The sequence below is a fragment of the Ursus americanus genome, chromosome 8 (assembly GCF_024610735.1).
Source record: "Ursus americanus isolate L20-20 chromosome 8, mUrsAme1.1.p, whole genome shotgun sequence".
NCBI classification, from domain to species: Eukaryota; Metazoa; Chordata; class Mammalia; order Carnivora; family Ursidae; genus Ursus; species Ursus americanus.
Genome location: NC_142134.1, coordinates 45,592,032 through 45,610,783, shown reverse-complemented (window position 1 = coordinate 45,610,783; position 18,752 = coordinate 45,592,032). Strand labels below are relative to the sequence as shown.

At 36.5% G+C, this 18,752-nt stretch overlaps 1 protein-coding gene across 1 annotated transcript in view; it reads right to left on the bottom strand.

The window, feature by feature from the left end:
* Nucleotides 1-18,752, bottom strand: part of CORIN (corin, serine peptidase) — a 234,581-nt gene that overhangs the window by 123,283 nt on the left and 92,546 nt on the right. The window contains 1 exon segment of the mRNA XM_045815912.2: nucleotides 18,107-18,288. Within this exon segment, the coding sequence (XP_045671868.2) occupies nucleotides 18,107-18,288 (182 nt within the window).

The following is an 18,752-nucleotide window of genomic DNA, read 5'->3' as shown; positions in this document are numbered from 1 at the left end:
ACACAGCTGTTGGAATGCCTAACACAAAAACAACAACAAAATTAACTTGGTAATACCAAGTACTGACGAGCTTGTGGAGCACCTGGAATTCATCTGGTTGCTGAAGGGAAAGCAAAATAACCTAGTCTTTCTGGAAAACAGCTTGGTAGCTTCTGATAAAATAACACATACATTTACCAATCCAGGTATTTATCCTAGAGGATTTTGCTTACAAAAACTGTAATCAAGTGTAATCAAGTGTTAAGCAGTAATTTTCATAACTACCAAAAACTGGAAACAAAAAATGTCCTTCAACCAATAAATAATATTAGGAAACATCCATACAGTGGAATACTATTAAAAAGTAAAAAGAAAAAAAAAACCATTGATAGATGTAACAACATGATGAATCTTAAAAGTATTATGCTAAGTGAAAGAAGTCATGCCCAACAGATAATAAAGCATAGAATTCTATTTTATGATACTGTGGGAAAAGCATGACTGCAGGTTTGGAGAGCAGATCAGTGGTTTCCAGAGGTTTGGGATTGGAATGTGGGTTTGACTACAAAGGACAAAATGAGGACACATTTGGGGTGATACACTGTTTTATCCTGATTGTCTTGGTGGTTACACAAATCCATGCATGTGTTAAAACTCACAGAACTATACACAAGGAAGAAGAGCGAACTTTATATTTATAACCTAAGAAGTAAAAAATAAATGAATAACAGTAAGATTCTTATCATGGGAACACATATTAGCACACTAATATAAACTGAAAAATAAAATCAGCCTCTTTTTGTCAGAAAATAGCTCTAATTTGGCCAATTAGTTTGATATTGAAAAGTGGCTTTACCGATTAGATCAATTCTGTATAAATTGAAGGAATCAAATTAATAAGCACTGAAGTTTTGATATATATATTGGAAGGATGCACTAATATGATAAGCTTTTTGTCAAAAATATTGTATTAGCAAAAATTAATTGAAATTAACAATATTTCTGCTTTCCAATTTCTTTCTGAGTATATAGGATTCAATAAAGTGCTTCTAAGTGAAAAAGTCATACGTAGAGTTCGATAAATCCTGGCAAGGGCTAAGAAATTAAGACCATGATGACTGTAATAACAAAATGACAAATTCACATGCAAGTACAGTGCTTCCCACCTCTGTGTTTTCAAAAATGGAAGGAGAATCTTATCAGGTTGTCATCTAATCATTAGAAATACTTTTTAATGATAGGTTATTATAATGTAAATTTTGACATTAAACTGGGAAGTTTAACTGAATGCCATTATTACAATAAAACTCCTTCTATTCCCTGTACTTAATTATGTGAATAAGTTTCGAAGCACAACCACCTCGAAGAAAAAAATACAGGAATGGAATTGACTGCAAATGCTGTAACATTGTACACAAACCAGTTTTAAAAGAAAACCAACCATCCCTCCAACACATTGAGAAATAAATCTCTAGCAAATGTCACATTTAAGTTTAGTAACTATAAAAAACTTTAATAGATTTAAACCATAATTTTTATGAAAAATTAATCAAAAAAGAAATTGTTGACACTCAGAGTTTCATGACTGAGGGAAAATGTTTCCAAGTAATAACGTCCATTTTTATACACGGTTTGGTTCTAGAGATGTATGGAAGGTGATAAAAATAATTCTCAGCATTAAAAGAGATTACACCAGAATGAAATTCTGTGGGAGAAGGGGAATAGAAATAAGATGTTCAGGGAGAAAGAAAAACAATGTTGTATCTGCTATTAAAAGAAGAGCTTGTAGGTGCACCTGGGTGGCTCAGCAGGTTAAGCGACGAGTCTTGGTATTGGCTCAAGTCATGATTTCAGGGTCCTGGGATTAAACCCCACGTCCGGCTCCCAGCTCAGCGGGGAGTCTGCTTGTCTCCCTCTCCCTCTGCTGATCCTCCCCCACCCCCCGCTAATTCTTTCTCTCTCTCTCAAAATAAACCTTTAAAAAAAAAAGAGGTGTCTGGGTGGTTCACTCAGTTCAGCGTCTGCCTTCAGCTCAGGTTATGATCCCGGGGTCCTTGGCATCAAGCCCCGTGTGGGGCTCCCTGCTCTTTGGGGAGTCTGCTTCTCCCTCTCCCTCTGCCCCTCCATCCAGCTCATGTTCTCTCTGTTGCTCTCTCAAATACATGATTGAAATCTTAAAGAGAAAAAAAGGAAGGAAGGAAGGAAGGAAGGAAGGAAGGAAGGAAGGAAGGAAGGAAGGGAGGAAGGAAAAGAAAGAAAGAGAGAGAGAGAGAGAGAGAGAAAGAAAGAAAGAAAGAAAGAAAGAAAGAAAGAAAGAAAGAAAGAAAGAAAGAATGAATTTGTAATTTTTGAATGGTTGGTGAGAGTCACTTCACTATGGTATTTAAATTCCTTTGGACACATTTTAAAAAGTAATAGAATGGTTTCATTTTAAAATGTCAATTATAATATCCTTTAAATTATACTCTGCCAATTACATTCACGATTTAAAATTTTTAGATACTAACTTAAAATTGTGCAAGGGGTGTATCATTTTTCAAAATCCTTTTAGAGTTACATAGGCAAGAATATTTAGAAGACCTCAGCTCTAAAAAACTGTTACACTGCTTCCTCGGTAAGAATTAGCTCATTTTGTTTAAATGGGTGCAGAGCTTCAGACACAAAACAAACATATGGATTGCAAAAATGAAAATGAAGAAGGCGATTACTTCCCAATTGGTGAGCTCAATGGAATTAAAGTTATGAAGATCGAAGTTCTATTTGGCATAATGACACTGCAATTTCAAAAGAGATTCACAGATTTCGATGTGATGTTCCTGAATCACACATTAGTTTCAGTGGGCGGCCTAGCGTATAGAGTTCAGGCACTTGGACGCCTGAATTACTAGGCAATCACTACATCATTCTAGTTCAATTTCAAGGAAAACGGATTGAACTTAAGAAATGCATCCACCAAAACAAACGAACAAACAAATGACAACAACAAAAGCCTACAAATAGTATCTCTTCTTGGGAGTTTTTGGAGACAAACATGAAACTTAGAACTAAGCTAATATTTCAATTAGGTGAAGAAAAAAAGCTCAGCAATTTCTTTCAACTCTCTGGTTCTGTAAAGATGAATCTGTTATGATTAAATTGGGGGATATTAAGCTGAATTTAAAATTAAAATAAGTGATGTTTTGAACTGTTCAGGGATGACGGATCAGCATCCCCGTTGCAGTGATCAAACTGATTATTGACTAAAAAAAGGCTTAGTGATATGAAAAAATCAGACTTGCTTTGTAGGTAAAAATTTCTGTATTTAATCATAATCTGTAAGGCCACAATTGTGGATTTCTGATTATGAGTCACAATATTGAAAAAAAAGTGGATGCCCTTGGTCTCCAGCCACCGAACAACAACAATAAAATATTCTGCAAGAAACACAGGGATCAATATATGCTCTTGGGCTTCAACCTCTAAGTTATCAACCTCTGAGCCGTGTAACTAACCTGAAAAGAGAGTGAGAAGAATGACTGCAGGTGAGAAAAGGAACTCCTTATTTCTGTTTGAGGAACCACTGTGCCACCTTGAGCAAAGCAATATTTGGCAGAGAATAGAAACCTAATCTCAAATGAACTAAAAACAAAAATTACTGAGCCCAAAGAGAACAGGTAGTATTTAGGCTCGACAAGAAATCTATTTTGTTTGGCGCTGTTTCTTTTTGCTGGGGATGTGGCATAGTGAAATCAAAACAAGACAGTGGTTCTCACAGAAAAACAGAAATCCACAAGATAGAGCATTTCTTATGGTTCACAGATTGAAAGAAGTTGTTAGGGATTTTAAATGATTTTTAAAAAACCTTCAAGCTTCAAAATATAATTCAAGTATCAGACAAGTTGATCATGAAGTTTATTTTTTAAATTTATTTGATTTATTATTATTATTAACTATTTGAGAGAGAGAGAGAGAGAGAAAGAGGTGGATGAGGGAGGCAGGGCGAGAGGGAGAGAATCTCAAGCAGCTTCCACGTCCAGCCAGAACCTGATGCAGGGCTCGATCTCTTGACCCCAAGATCATGACCTAACCCAGAAATCAAGAGTCAGATGCGTAACCGACTTGAGCCACCCACGCAGCCCTGATCATGAAATTTATTAAGATATTTTCCATGTGCTTAGCTTTCTCACTACCCAAATAACAAGGATAATGATAGCTCTTACTGGTATAGCTTCTCCTCCTTACTTTGTCTTTGGCCAATCTCCCTAACATGCACTATGTTACAGCCCAACAGACAGGGGCTTAAGAGAACTGAAAGGGGCTATCTGGGAGAAGAGCATGGCAGGCAGATGGAACAGAATAGCTAGAACCTGGGAAGCCGAAAAGAAAGTACTAACAAGAGAAGTCGGAGGGGTAAGAGAGCCAGATAACATAGGGCCAGAAGCCCTAGTTATACTTAATTCTGTGTGACTGGTGCTCCCCTGGGGTTGTGCAATGCAGCAATACTGATCAATGGCCCTGAAGGTTATAAGGATGGTGGCTCTTATATTGAATGAGATGGGAAATCTTTCTTCTGTATGGAAAATAGCATACAGGGGCATAGGAAAGCAGCAAAGAAGCTAATAAGGAGCTGAAAGGATAATCCAGGAATGAGTTGAAGTGGCTTGGACCAAGCAGTGGTTATGGAGGTGGTGAGCACTGTGGATTAAGCATATATTTTGACAACAGAGCCAATGGAATTTGCTGACAGATCAGATATGGTATGGGAGAGAAAGAAAAGAGTCAAGGATGACCTAAAATTTTTGGCTGGAGCAACCGGAAGAATGAAGTTGTTATTTGCTAAGAGAGGGAAAGTTGGAAGAGGAGCAGTTGTGAGGGCAATATCAAATCAGTTTAGTACATGTTATGTTTGACACACCTTTCAGACACTTGAGTGGAAATAATTAGAAGGCAGTGTGTGTGTGTGTGTGTGTGAGAGAGAGAGAGAGAGAGAGAGAGAGAGGGAAAGAAGTATAAATATGCATTCAGTTTCAGAGTTCAGAGAAGAGTCAGGCTCAAGACCCATATTAGTTGTTGTCAGTGTGTGGAGCTGTTTAAAGCCACAAGCCTAAATAGCCCAGTTCAGATCACTGAAACAGGCAAGATCCAAAGACTAAGCCCTGAGGCACTCCAGTGTTTAGAGGTGATAGAAATGAGAAGAAAACACCAAAGGAGGCTGAAAATAAGTGGCTTCTTCCTGGAAGCCAAGAAAGAGAGCTTATCAGGGAGGAGGGAGTAATTAACAGTGGCAAATGCTGCAGGAAGTCAAGTCAGAGCAGAACTGAGAACTTCCCATGGGATTTAGCAACACGGATGAAAATCCTTGGAGACCTGGAAAACAGTAGCTTTGCCTGAGAGGTGGAATCGAGGACACTGGAATATGGGTCTAAAGGTTGGGGAAGTAGAATACAATTTGACGTGAAACATAGATTTAAGAGTCATCAGTACCTACATGGCCGCAGGCAAGAGATTTCCTGGAGAAAAATGCATAGGATGTCGAGGAAAGAGGGTTGAGACTAGAATCTTAGGGTCCATAGAGGAAAAGGAAAGAGACTGGCCGATGTGGTGGGAAGCAGACCAAACAGAGCAGTGTTTCAGAAACAAAAGGCAAGAGAGTACTACAGATAAAGAAGTCAACGGGGACAAAAGTCTTCCACTGCGGGGCACAGGCAAGTTTTGTACTTCCTCCTCCATGCTCCCATGTCTCTATTCTTACAGGATGTAGTACTTATGGGTTATAGTAGATACTATCAGTTTTAAAGGCTTAGGGAAGTAAGTAAGCACATATCTCAGCTATCTCACCCCTCTAGTGGGGTAATTCTGAACCACATGTTGTACACTCTTTTCCACATTTTCCCAAAAGATTAAGCTCCAGTTGTCCATTATGGTAGCTGGTTTAATAATTCACCTTTCTTAACCATCTTCCCTTTCCTGAATCACCTCTCCCCTCCCCTACTGTCCCATGCCTCTCCCAAATATACCATTTGTGCTTAAACCCTTGTCTCAGGCTCTGCCTTTGTACTTAGATGTCTATCTCTCCACTGGCCTATGAGCTCTTTATAAGTATGCATGTCATCTTTCCTTTTCCAGTTCCTGACAAACTGCCTGGTACATAGAATATGCTTCGGAATGTCTGTTGAGTCGAAGCATTCACATTTGTATAGTGTGTTATGGTTTCCAAAATTCTTTCCAATCCATTATCTCATTTAGCCCATAAAACAGTTCTACCACCCAGGTATTATTATTCCTCTTAAAAAGGTGAGGAAAGAGGGGTTTAAAAGGTTTAAAAGCTTGCTCAAGCCCATACAATTAGTAAGTAGAATAGTCAGGGCTTGAATACAAGTCTTTGGATCTAAGTTTGGTGCCCTTAAAAGAAGAACCCACACATGGGAAAAAAGAAAATGTTTCCATGGTTTAAATTTTTAAATAATTTAAAATTATAAATGTAGGCAAATTTGAAGTTCTAAGAAAACTCCATATTATTTGACTATTCATTGTAATGAAAAGTGCATGGCTAGCTCTTAGTAACTTCATGGTGCTATCTGTAATCATCTAGCTCTGGCAAAACACTGACACTCAGTACCTCAAAAAACAGTACTGCATTACTTCCCCCAAATGAATTCACAACTCAATAGCAGAAAGTCAGAGTACGTGTTTTACCAAGATCTCAAAACTATCATTTTGTTGCTACTGTGCTGAAATGGTTGCTCTCAGCAACCAGAGCTGGAAAGGCAAACAAAATACTAGGAAAAGGAAAAGGACGAGGAAAAAATAAATAGCTGAAGTTCGTTCATGGCAGGGGTGATCTCTTTAGACCTACAAAAATACCATTTAAAAACGACTTTTCATATATGATCACAGAGAAGGTAAAGTAAAGGATTAGTAAGAAAGCTCAGAATGATTGATGGGCCTTGACCTTTTGCTCCTGAGTTCTCACAACTCAACTATGGAAACACACACAAATGTTTATTTTAAAACCTCTGAAGAACAGTTCCCACAGCGTTATCACTTTAGCACATTATTTACTTTACAGGATCTACCATCAATATAAGATAGAAAGGATAAGACAACTGTGCGTCTTTCTATATGACAACAAAATCTCTTCAGAGTTTTGACTGAGCTAAAGCATGCTAACAGAAGAATGAAATTCACAGAGCTGTGCATTGGGGAAAGCAGCTGTTACAAGTCATGCGTTTTGGTTCCATTCAGTCTGAAAAGACATTTTGAAAGTTCTTGTGAGTAGGGGGCTGTAACAGAAGGTAGTGCTCAAGGATTAATAATTGAATCCCAGGATGGTCCCACAATGGTGGACTATTGGGAGGATGATAGGGCCTGGGGGGCTAGATTTAAAATAATCCTGAAACAATCTCCCTGACCCTTAGTTTTCTAATTAATTAAATGAAGATGATAATACCTCAGAGATTTACTCCGGAAGCAAGTGAGCTAACAGCTGTGAAAGCACTTTGGAAAGGAGAATGGGATCCATAATGTAAAGAGGGAAATTACTATTTTCTTGGACAAGTGATTCACAAGTAGAAAGAAAAAGCCTAAGATGGGAATCAACTTTTAATGACCCTTCGTTTCGTGGCCTAAATAGGAGCCTGATGCCCAACATGAGTTCACAGTGTGAGTGCCCACAGAACACCATCTCCCTTCTTCTTTGCCAGGTGGGACCCTTCTCTTTTTCAAATATTCAGAATTCCTTTATGCGGTGGACTCCACTTTACTCCATTGACATTTAACCTGTATGCCTTTGTAGCTTCTGTGTGATAGCATGTTTAAATGCAGTCATTAATATTCTTCTCACATTGGTTGCCACAGAAGGGTGGACTAAGTGAGGTTTAACACTCTTTAAATGTAGGAAGCATGGTAATTATTAATATTACTATTATAAAATAGTTTGCAAAACATAAAGCCTTAGACTAGGGTTTCTCAAAAGCAGCACTAGTGATATTTTGAGCCACACAGCTCTTTTGTTGGGAGGAATTGTTCTGTGCATTGTAGGAAATTACACAGTGTATCTGGTCTCTACCCACTAGATGCCAGTATGAACTATTTCTGTGGGTAGAGATGTAACAACCAAAATGTCTATAGAAATTGCCAAATGTTCCCAGGTGGGGGCTACAAAATGACTCCTGGTTGAGAACTACTGCACTAGATGAGTATAAACTAGTACTATGATTATTGCGATTACTTTTATTTTCTCAGATTACCTGGGATGATGCTCAGAACAGAGTAGGTACTCAATTGATATATACCAAATAAATGAAAAAATGAGAAAAGGACTTCATCAGGTATAAGTGGCCCTATAGCATAAATCCTTATATGATTAAGACTATATTATATAATAAATACTTCTCTAGTTGGCATACATATTCTTAGTACATGAACACAGTTTTAGTAACTGTGTGTATGCTAGAAGTTATATTCTTATGCTTACACAAGATCATACCTAGCATTACCTCTCTCCCTAGCACATGAACTATGAACATCTCTATGATTGCTAGCATCCTATTTATCCATCAAGTGTGAGAGAAGAACAATTATTTTAAATTCTAGGGAAATATTACTTCTAATACTTTTTATCAGATTTCTTTCAGAGGATTAATTCTACATGGAAAAAATATCACAACCAAAAATTTTAAGAAGGCTATGACAAGTAGAGGATCTCAGATTCTCTTGGGAAATTTCTGTCTCATTAGACACATGTCTTTAGATATAAATGTTTCATCAAACTTCCCAGGTATTTTTCAAGATCAGAAAATTTACGATATTTTCTGATATTTGGAGAACCTATATTAAGTGGCATTTCAGTTTGAGCCATTAAATAATACTGATAATCTGATTTTGATTTTCAAGAACTGAAACTTTTTGGCCATCAGTGTTAAAGAACACTGACGATGTTTTGATTTTTAAGTTTTCTCTATGGATTCTTAAATCCTGTACCAAAAGGCTACATTTTCCAAATGACCTCTAGTAAAGACCACTAATGAAGTGCTCTTATCAAAACAGTGGCAAAGGTAGCTAAAAGAAAAGACATGAGGGACTTCTCTTTCAGATACCCTCACTCATCTGTCTAATGGTTTATTGCTATATACCAACTTTCAGCTGGAATCTTAACTTGGTGGCAGACCACCACTAGACATTGCGCTAAAAAAATAAAATAAAACAAACTTCCACTCTTGGCTTAAATGTAGTAACTTGCAGCAGGTCGATGCCTTCATCAGGTAAAACTAGAAAAGCCAGATAAAACAGAAGAAGCATCTGTATAAAGGCTTTGATAGTTCTCAAGACTATCAAGACTGTGAATGGCCAAGATCCTGGAGAGAAGATAATTGTAGAATAAAGAGGAGATATTCTCAGGATGCTTTTTCCCTTGTGGAACTTGCCAGTTCTTGGCATGGTGCTAAAAACTGAGACTCTGGACATGGGGCCATTGCAAAGAGGCAGAGAAATCAGCAGAACTTTTGGCAATCCCACAGGCATAGAGAGACAAAAGTTAGAGTCTGGGTGCTGCCAAAGGAGTGGGTATCAAAGGGCCAAGTATGTGATGAGAAAGGAGACATAGACAAGTAGGCCTATCACTTGGAAGGATTTTCTTTTGAGACATTTTCCACAAAGAGCAAGAGGCTAAAGAGCTAAACAAAACACTTCTGCAAAATAAAATGGAAATTCCAGCAATCTTATTGTTCTGAGAAGAAAAAAAATAGAATTTTGGACTGCCCAAGGAGGAAGAGAATGCAGTAAACACCTACCTCAGTTTCTCATTTGGGACCACTAGCGAAGTATACCCTCAGACTCAAGACAAACCAGAGGTAGATGGAGCCTTAACAAAACAGCAAAATCAGTTCAGTCTCTGTTGGATCAAGGTGATCTGTTCCCATTATGTGTCTCCTCAAGAAAGGATTTGGTGCCCCAACTTCAGCCAACAGCCTTTAGCTCCTTCAGATTTTGCTCCAGCTGCAGAGAGCTGACTCATCCAAAGGCACACCTTTCCCAGGAAGGACCACATCGATGACTAATTGAGATGGGGATGTAAAGAACCAGCTATTTTGGCCCAACGTGGAATACCTTCCTTAGACCATATACACACCAGAGTTCAGAATGGATTTAGCAGAGACTTAGATGGACCTAGAGCAAATTTCAATTTCTCCTTCTGCTCATACCTGTTTTCTCTCCCTCCTTGACACAAATGCTGATGCCTAATAAATACGCTGTACCACAAACTCTATCTCAGTGACTACTTCTGAAAAACTCAATTTGTGATAGTCCCAGGAGTGATCACCAAGACAGCATGTTGTAAGATTGGGTTATTGATCTGGATTACTCCCTGTTGTGAAAGTGCCATCATTCCTGGAAGGTGGGGCAAGCATTCCCTGGTACAATGGGGGCAGTCAAATTGTTAAAACCCTTATCAGAGTTTATATAATAATTACAGAATAATGTACTTATGGAAAGGAATGCAGTGAATGGCGTTTAAGAAATGCGAATAATAGTAGTAATGAGAAGAAGAAAGAAGAAGAAGAAGAAGAAGAAGAAGAAGAAGAAGAAGAAGAAGAAGAAGAAGAAGAAGAGGAAGAAGAAAGAGGAGGAGGAGGGGGAGGAGGAGGACGAGGGGGAGAGGGAAGAGGAAGAGGAGGGGGAGGAGGAGGAGGACGAGGAAGGGGAGAAGGAGAAGGAGGAGAAAGAGAAGAAACTATAAGGGCAATGGATTGGATGCCTTACTGCTAAGCATCAGTGACCTAGAAAACAGTAACTCAAAGCTACAGCTAATTGCAACTCATGTGTAAAAGCCAAAATGCCTCTCTTGTAGCTTAGAAAGTGGCTCTTACATACTGTAGCAGGAAAGTATAGAAAACTGAGGACCAGGCCCAAGAATTAACAGTCAGAATGCTCAAGCTCTATTGAAGGATAAACAGCTAATCAAAGCAGGTGTTTTTTGTCCATGTAAAGTCCTAGTTAGAGGAGAAAGAAAGAAAGAAAGAAAGAAAGAAAGAAAGAAAGAAAGAAAGAAAGAAAGAAAGAGGAGGGATGGAGGGAGGGAAGGAAAGAGGGAGGGAGGGAGAAAGGAAGAAAGAAAAGGAAAGAGAAAGAAACAGAAAAAAGAAGAAAGAAAGAGGGAGAGAGGGAGAAAGAAAGGAAGAAAGAAAAGAAGAAAGAGAAAGAAAAAGAAAAAGAATGTTGACACTTAGGTTAAAGACAACAGGAAGTATCCCCCCAAATCTCTCATTTCTGGCTGACACCGAGGCTCTACATAAGCAGGAACAGAAGGCTAAGGCAGAGCTGTAAATTGCCAGGGTGTTTAAGTCCTACCACAACATACACACTGAACCCATTGAAAAGGGTGGGAGACTTATTGGTTCAAGGCATTTAAGGAAATATCTGTCCAATCACTGATTGACCACTGAACTGCTGAGCAAAACTTTCAGTGGTTAGACATGACAAAGAACACAAACTTTACAATACAGACTTCATTCAGGGAAATCACGAAACAAACAAATAGCAACAATAAATGCAACACAAATAGTAATAACAACAAATCCTGAGGATAGGGAAAATTGGATTTGCAGAGTTGTACATTATATTATTTCAAATATCCAGTTTTCGGGGCGCCTGGGTGGCTCAGTCGTTGAGCGTCTGCCTTCGGCTCAGGGCATGATCCTAGAGTCCTGGGATCGAGCCCTGCATCCCTGCTCCACTGGGAGCCTGCTTATTCCTCTCCCACTCCCCCTGCTTGTGTTCCCTCTCTTGCTGGCTGTCTCTCTCTGTTAAATAAATAAATAAATAAATAAAATCTTTAAAAATAAATAAAATAAAATATCCAATTTTCAACAACAACAAAAATATGAGAAGCAAAGAGACAAGAAAGTATAACATATATATAAGGAAAAAAATAGTCAGTAGAAACTGTCCCTGATGAGGCTTAGACATTGGACTCACTAGACAAAGAATTTACATCAGCTATTTTAAATATATTCTAAGAATTTTTTAAAAAATCCATTTGAAAGAATTAAAGTATAGTAACAATGTCCCATCAAATAGAGAATATTAATAAAGAGATATAAATTAATTTTTTCCTTAAAAAAAAAGAACCGAATGAAATTCAGCAGTTGCAAAGTACAACAAATAAAATGAAAATTTCACCAGGGATGCTTAACAGCCTATTTAAGCAAGTAGAAGAAAGAATCATCAAACTTGAAGATAAATAAATTCATATTATTTGGTCTAAGAAACACAAAGGAAAAAAAAATCAAGAAAATGACAGGTCTTTTCTTAAAATTTTTTTAAAAGATTTAATTAATTAATTTATTTGAGAGGGGGCAGGGCAGAAGAACAAAGGGAGAGGGACAAGCAGACTCTGTGAAAAGCACAGAGCCTGACATGAGTCTTGATCTCATGACCCTGAGTGAGATCATGACCTGAGTCAAAATCAAGAGTCAGAAGCTCAACCAACTGAGCCACCCAGGCACCCCAAAAAATAACAGGTCCCTAAAGATAGAAGAAACATCTGGTGTACCAACATATACACTGTGGGAGTTCCACAAAGAGAGGAGAGAGAAGGAAAAATAAAATAAGACAAAATCAGAGAAGGAGACAAACCATAAGACACTCTTAACTATAGGAAACAAACTGAGGGTTGCTGGAGGGGAGGTGGGTAGTGGGATGGGGTAACAGCGTGATGGGCATTAAGGAGGGCACTTGATGTAATGAGCCCTGTGTGTTATATGCAACTGATGAATCACTAAACTCTACCTCTGAAACTAATAGTACACTACATGTTAATTAATTGATCTTAAATAAAATACAATAATAAAATAAGAAACAGTGTACTGTTCACCAAAAGAGAGAGAGAGAGGACAGAAAATGCGACAGAAAGAGTATGTGAATATATAATAGCTGAGAAATCTCAAATTTGATGAATAATGTTGATTCAGACATCCGAGAAGAACAATAAACTCAAATTGAATAAATTCAGAAGGATCAATACATAGATATGTCTGTCATAATCAAATTATCGAAAACCAAAGATAGAAAAAATCTTGAGAACACCAAGAGATAAAAAATTCATCAGGCAAAACAGATTCTCTAGAAGATTAACAATTGATTTTTCATTAGAAAGCAGGAGTCCAAAAGAGAGTGAGATTACATATTTAGAGTGCTGAAAATAAAGGACTGTCAACCAAGAATTCTATATGCAGCAAAACTATCCTTCCAAAATGAGGGCTATAGTAGGAGACTTCCAGATAAACAAAAGCCACTATCAGAACTTCTCCATGAGAAAAATTAAAAGGAGTCTTTCAGAATGAAATGAAAAGACAAGAGACAGTAACTCAAATCCACATGATGAAATAAAAAATACCAGTAGAGGTAATTCGTAGGTAAATATAAAAGAGAGTATGAATATATTTTTGTTTGTCAATCCTTTTTTTCTATCTTATTTAATAGACAACTTCATAAATCAGTAATTTTAAAACAATGTTAATGGATTTATAATGTATAAAGATATAATTTGTATGACAATATTGGCACAAAGAAGGGGATATGGAACAAAGCTATACAGAAGCAAACTTTGTAAATTATTGAAATTAAGTTGGTATTAATCTGAACTAGATTGTTATAACTTGATGCTAGCTATAAGTCCCACAGCAACCAATAAAAACAACTCAAAAAATGTAATAAGAAGCAACAAGAAATTAAAATTGTATATTTTAAAAAATAGAATAGAAAAGGAGGTAATGGAGGATAGAGGAAATTTTTAAAAGACATAGAGAAAACAAATAGCATCATAAAAGATGTAGGTCCTCGCTTATCAGTAATTACATTAAATGTAAATGAATTAAACACTACAATCAAAAGACAAGGATTTGTCTAGTGCCTAAAAAATGCTATTCAACTATATGTTCAACTCATAGTCGGAGACACAAATAGGTTTAAAGTTAAAAAATTAAAAATCTGAGATGTGTATATGTTTACATATATTCTGCTATTGTTGGGTAGAGTATTCTATAGCTGTCAAAATAAAGTTGGTTTATATTGTTTTTCAATCTTCCTCCTTATAGATGATCTACCTAGTTGTTCTTTCCACTATTTTCCCTTTAATGCTATCATTTTTGCTTAATATATTTCTGGGCTCTGATGTTAGATTATGGCTTCTTGATGGATTGACTCCTTTATCATTTTAAAATGTCCTTCTTTGCTTCTAGTAATCACCTTACTGCAAAGCTATAATAATCAATATGGTGGGTACTCACATAAAAATAGACATATAAATCATATAAATGGAATAGACTTGAGAATTCAGACATGAACCCATACATCTATGTCCAATTGATTTTTGATAAGGTACTGAGTCCATTCAATGGTGAAAGAATAGTCTCTTCAACAGTTGGTGCTGAGATAACTGGATGAGGTTAGATCCCTACCTCATACCATATATGAAAATTAATTCAAAATGAATTGATGACCTACATATGAGAGCTAAAAATCTTAAAATTCTTAGAAGAAAACAGGGGAAAATATTAGTGACCTTGGATTAGACTATGATTTTTTTAGATATGACATTAAAAGCAGAAGTGACAAAAGAAAAGATAGATAAATTGAACTGCCTCAAAGTTAAAAAAAAATTTTTGTGCTTCAAAGGACCCAAACAAGAAAAGTCATTTGAAAATCACTCAAAAAGACACCCCACAGAACATAAGAAAATATTTGTAAATAATCTATCGGATAGTGGGCTTGTATCCAGAATGGATGAAGAACTCTTAACAATTCAACAATTAAAAGACAAATTACCTAACTTTAAAATGGGGCAAGTATTTGAATAGCTACTTCTAAAAAGACATACAAATGACTAACAAGCTCATGAAATGTTGAAATATCTACATAATTAGTCACTATCAAATTGCAAAACAAAACCACAATGAGATGCTACTTCTTACCCACTAGGATGGTTATAATCAAAAAGGATAACAAGTGTTGGTGAGGATGCAGAGACATGGAACCCTTCTACATTGTGGATGAGACTGGGATTTCCTCAAAATGTTAAACAGTTATTACTGGTCACAGCAATTCTACTCCAAGCTATATAAAGAGAATTGAAAACATATGTTCACATAAAACTTTCACCATGAATATTCATTGTGGCATCACTCATAATAAACAAAAAATAGAAACACCCAAATGTTCCTCAACTAATGTATGGATTTTAAAAAATAGTATGTTCATACAAAGGAACAGTAATTGACCATAAAAATGTATGAAGTACTGACACATACTACAGCATGGATAAACCTTGAAAATTATGCTAAATGAAAGAAGCAAATCACAAAAGGTCCCATTTTATGATTCCATTTATATGAAGTGTCCAAAATAGGCAAATCCATAGAATCTGAATGTAGACTAGTGGTTTCCAGCAGCTAGGAGAGAAGAAAATGGCATTACTGCTAATGGGTGTGGGGTTTCTTTTTAAGGTGACAAAAATGTTTTGGAATTATATGGCTGTGATGGTTGTACAACTCAGTAAGCATACAAAAAACAGTTAATTATACATTTTAGAAGAGTAAATATTATGGTATATAAATTATATATCACTAAAGCTGATATTTTTAACATAATATGGGGAAAATCATATCATCTCAAGAGATATAGAAAATGCATTTGATAAAATTGAAAATCCATTTGTGATTAAAAAAAAAAAAACCTTAGCAAACCAGAAATAGAAAGGACTTCCTTAATCTGACACAGAGTATCAGTAAAATTCTTTCTGCAAACATTATAATTAAAAGTGAAATATTGAAACCTTTCTCTATGACAAAGAAGAAACAGAAAGCTCTATGACAAAGAAGAAACAGAAAGCATATGATTGGAAAGGAGAAAATAAACTGTCATTTGTAGATGACATAATGTGCACTTAGAAAATCCAGATGAATCTACAGAGAGGTATAAAAATCAATATGTGATTCATCTGTATACAAACGGAAATTTTTTTTAAAGATTCCATTTACAAATGACATAAAAAATATTAGATACACATGAATAAATCTAAGGGAAGATAAATTTCTGGTTGAAATTACCAAACATTATTGACAGAAATGAAAGAATAACTCATTAAAATACTTGAGTAAAGATTACCATAGTATATCATTTTGATGGGTTGGAAGACTCAACGTTATAAAGCAATTCTCCCTAATTTGAACTATGGATTTAATGCAATTCCAATTCTTTTTTTTTTTTTAAGATTTTATTTATTTATTTGACAGAGACAGCCAGCGAGAGAGGGAACACAAGCAGGGGGAGTGGGAGAGGAAGAAGCAGGCTCCCAGTGGAGGAGCCCGATGTGGGGTTTGACCCCAGAATGCCGGGATCACGCCCTGAGCCAAAGGCAGACACTTATGGACTGCGCCACCCAGGCGCCCCAATGCAATTCCAATTCAAAACAAAAAGCATTTGTGGAAACTGCATGGTGATTTGAAAATTTACATAAAACGCAAAGGACCAAGAACAGGCAAACGATCTTAAAGAAGTAAAAAGCTGAAGGACTTATACTATTAAATATAAAGACTTACAAAACAATAGAAATCCAGACAGAGTGGTATTGGTTTAACTCTATGCCAAATAGAGGGTCTAGAAACAGATGTATATATAATCAATCACTTGATCGATAACAAAGGTGACATTACAGTGCAGAGGGGAAAGATAGTACTCTAAATAAAGGATAGTGGGTCAATTAAATATATGCACAGAAAAAAATGTTAATCCATAGCTCTCACCATACACAAAAATTAATTCCAGAATATGGTAGATATAAATGTAAATGCAAAGACAATAAAGGTCCAAGAAGAAAACACAGGAAAAAAAAACTTCTACGTTTTGGTGTAGGCAAAGATGTCTTAAGCAAGACACCAAAAATGAATCACAAAATAAAAGACTGATAATATGGATGCATTAAAATTAAGATCTTCTATTCCATAATTTGACACTAATAAGAAAGGCAAGCCACAGAATGGGAGATCTTCACAATACATAAACCCAAGAGTTGACATATCTAGGATAAATAAAGAATTATAAAATCAAGAACAAAAATGCAAACCACCCAATCAAAGAATGAATAAAACACTTGGACAGATGGTTCATGAAAAGGGGTATTCACATCACCAGAACTTTTGAAAAAATTAATCACACTCGTCAGGGAAATGCAACTTAAAACCACAAAAGACCACGATACTATCATCAGAATTGGTAAAATGAAAACTACTGACAATAACAAGTGTTGGGGAGGATTTGGAGCAAATGCATCTTTCACACCCAGCTGGTAGGAGGATAAATTGGTACACCCACTTTAAAAAACCTTTCACTGAATAAATATATGGACCGTGTTCAATCAAAGACATGCACAAGAACAGTCAAAACATCACTATTCTTAATAGCTAGAAACAACTCAGATGTGCAGCAACAATTGAACAGAGAAATATGTTGGGGTATAGTTATACATTAGGACACCATACAACAGTGAAAATAAATGAACTGCAAGAGGAAAACATAAAGGATCTCTCAAACATAATGTCGAGCAAATGAAGCTAGATACCAAAGGAGTCCATCCTCCCTGATTCCACTGACATGAAGCTCAGAAGTAGGCAAGCCTATCTAAGATGACAGAAATCACCTTAGATGGCTTCTCTTTGAAGAGGGGTTTCTTTGGGGAGGATAAGTGGACTGGAAGGGAGCTTGAGAGATTTTTTGGGATGCTGGACCTTTTGTGATTTGCTTCTTTCACTTAACATGATGACAAGTTCAAGGTTCAGCCATGTGCAAGTACTTCATGCATTTTTACTGTCAATTAATATTCCACTGTCTGAATATACTATTTTTTTAAAATCCATAGATTAGATGAAGAACATGTGGGTTGTTTCCACTTTTTGGTTACCATAAATAATGCTACTACGAACACTCATGTACAAGTTTTGTGTGATCTATTTCTTGATCTGGGTGCTGGTTATATGGGTCTGGTCACTTCCATAAAATGTACTGAAGTACATACATTATTTGCATACATCCTTGTATGAATGGTGTATATCAATAAAAAATTTTTTCAATGAAATGAAACACAGACACTTACATTGCTTGCCTTTCTCCTGTTGTGGTGAGAAGCAAATCCTGCTGACATTGTTGCTTTCGGTTTGGTTTCTAAACTGGGAGCAGGTGAGGAAATCGGGCCAGGAGGCGTTCACCATCCCCAGCACTGATTCACAGCCCTCTTTTGCAGCCTCACAGAAAGATCTACAGGGCAGGAGTCCATGGCTAGAAGAAAAGAAAAAGTGAAAATTAGTGTTTTTACTACTTCTTGAAATAACAATGAAATTAAAGTTGGCCACCAGGGCCATGATATTATCTTAATTTATATTTACTATAGTCAACAACTTAAATTTCTACAGTAAGTCCCAAAACGAGGATTGCAGCCACCCTATTACCATGATTCTAGAGGGAATAAGCTAGTTCCATAGCATATCAGCTTACTATCTCTTATAAAAGTATTTATCCCAAATGACATTTTTTTTAGATTTCCTGTGCTCAAGTAAACCTGTCAACCAAAAAAAGAGCTCTAGTTAATATCAAATGGAATAAAGTAACATAAATATGAAGGCCACCAAATTGGAAAAGCAGAAGTAGGTCACAAAATAGGTTAATCTCATTTCTTTAGCTTCCCCTTAAGAAATTAAAAGTATCTCTGAGAGGTCAACACAAAGCTGTTCTTGAACGTCCAC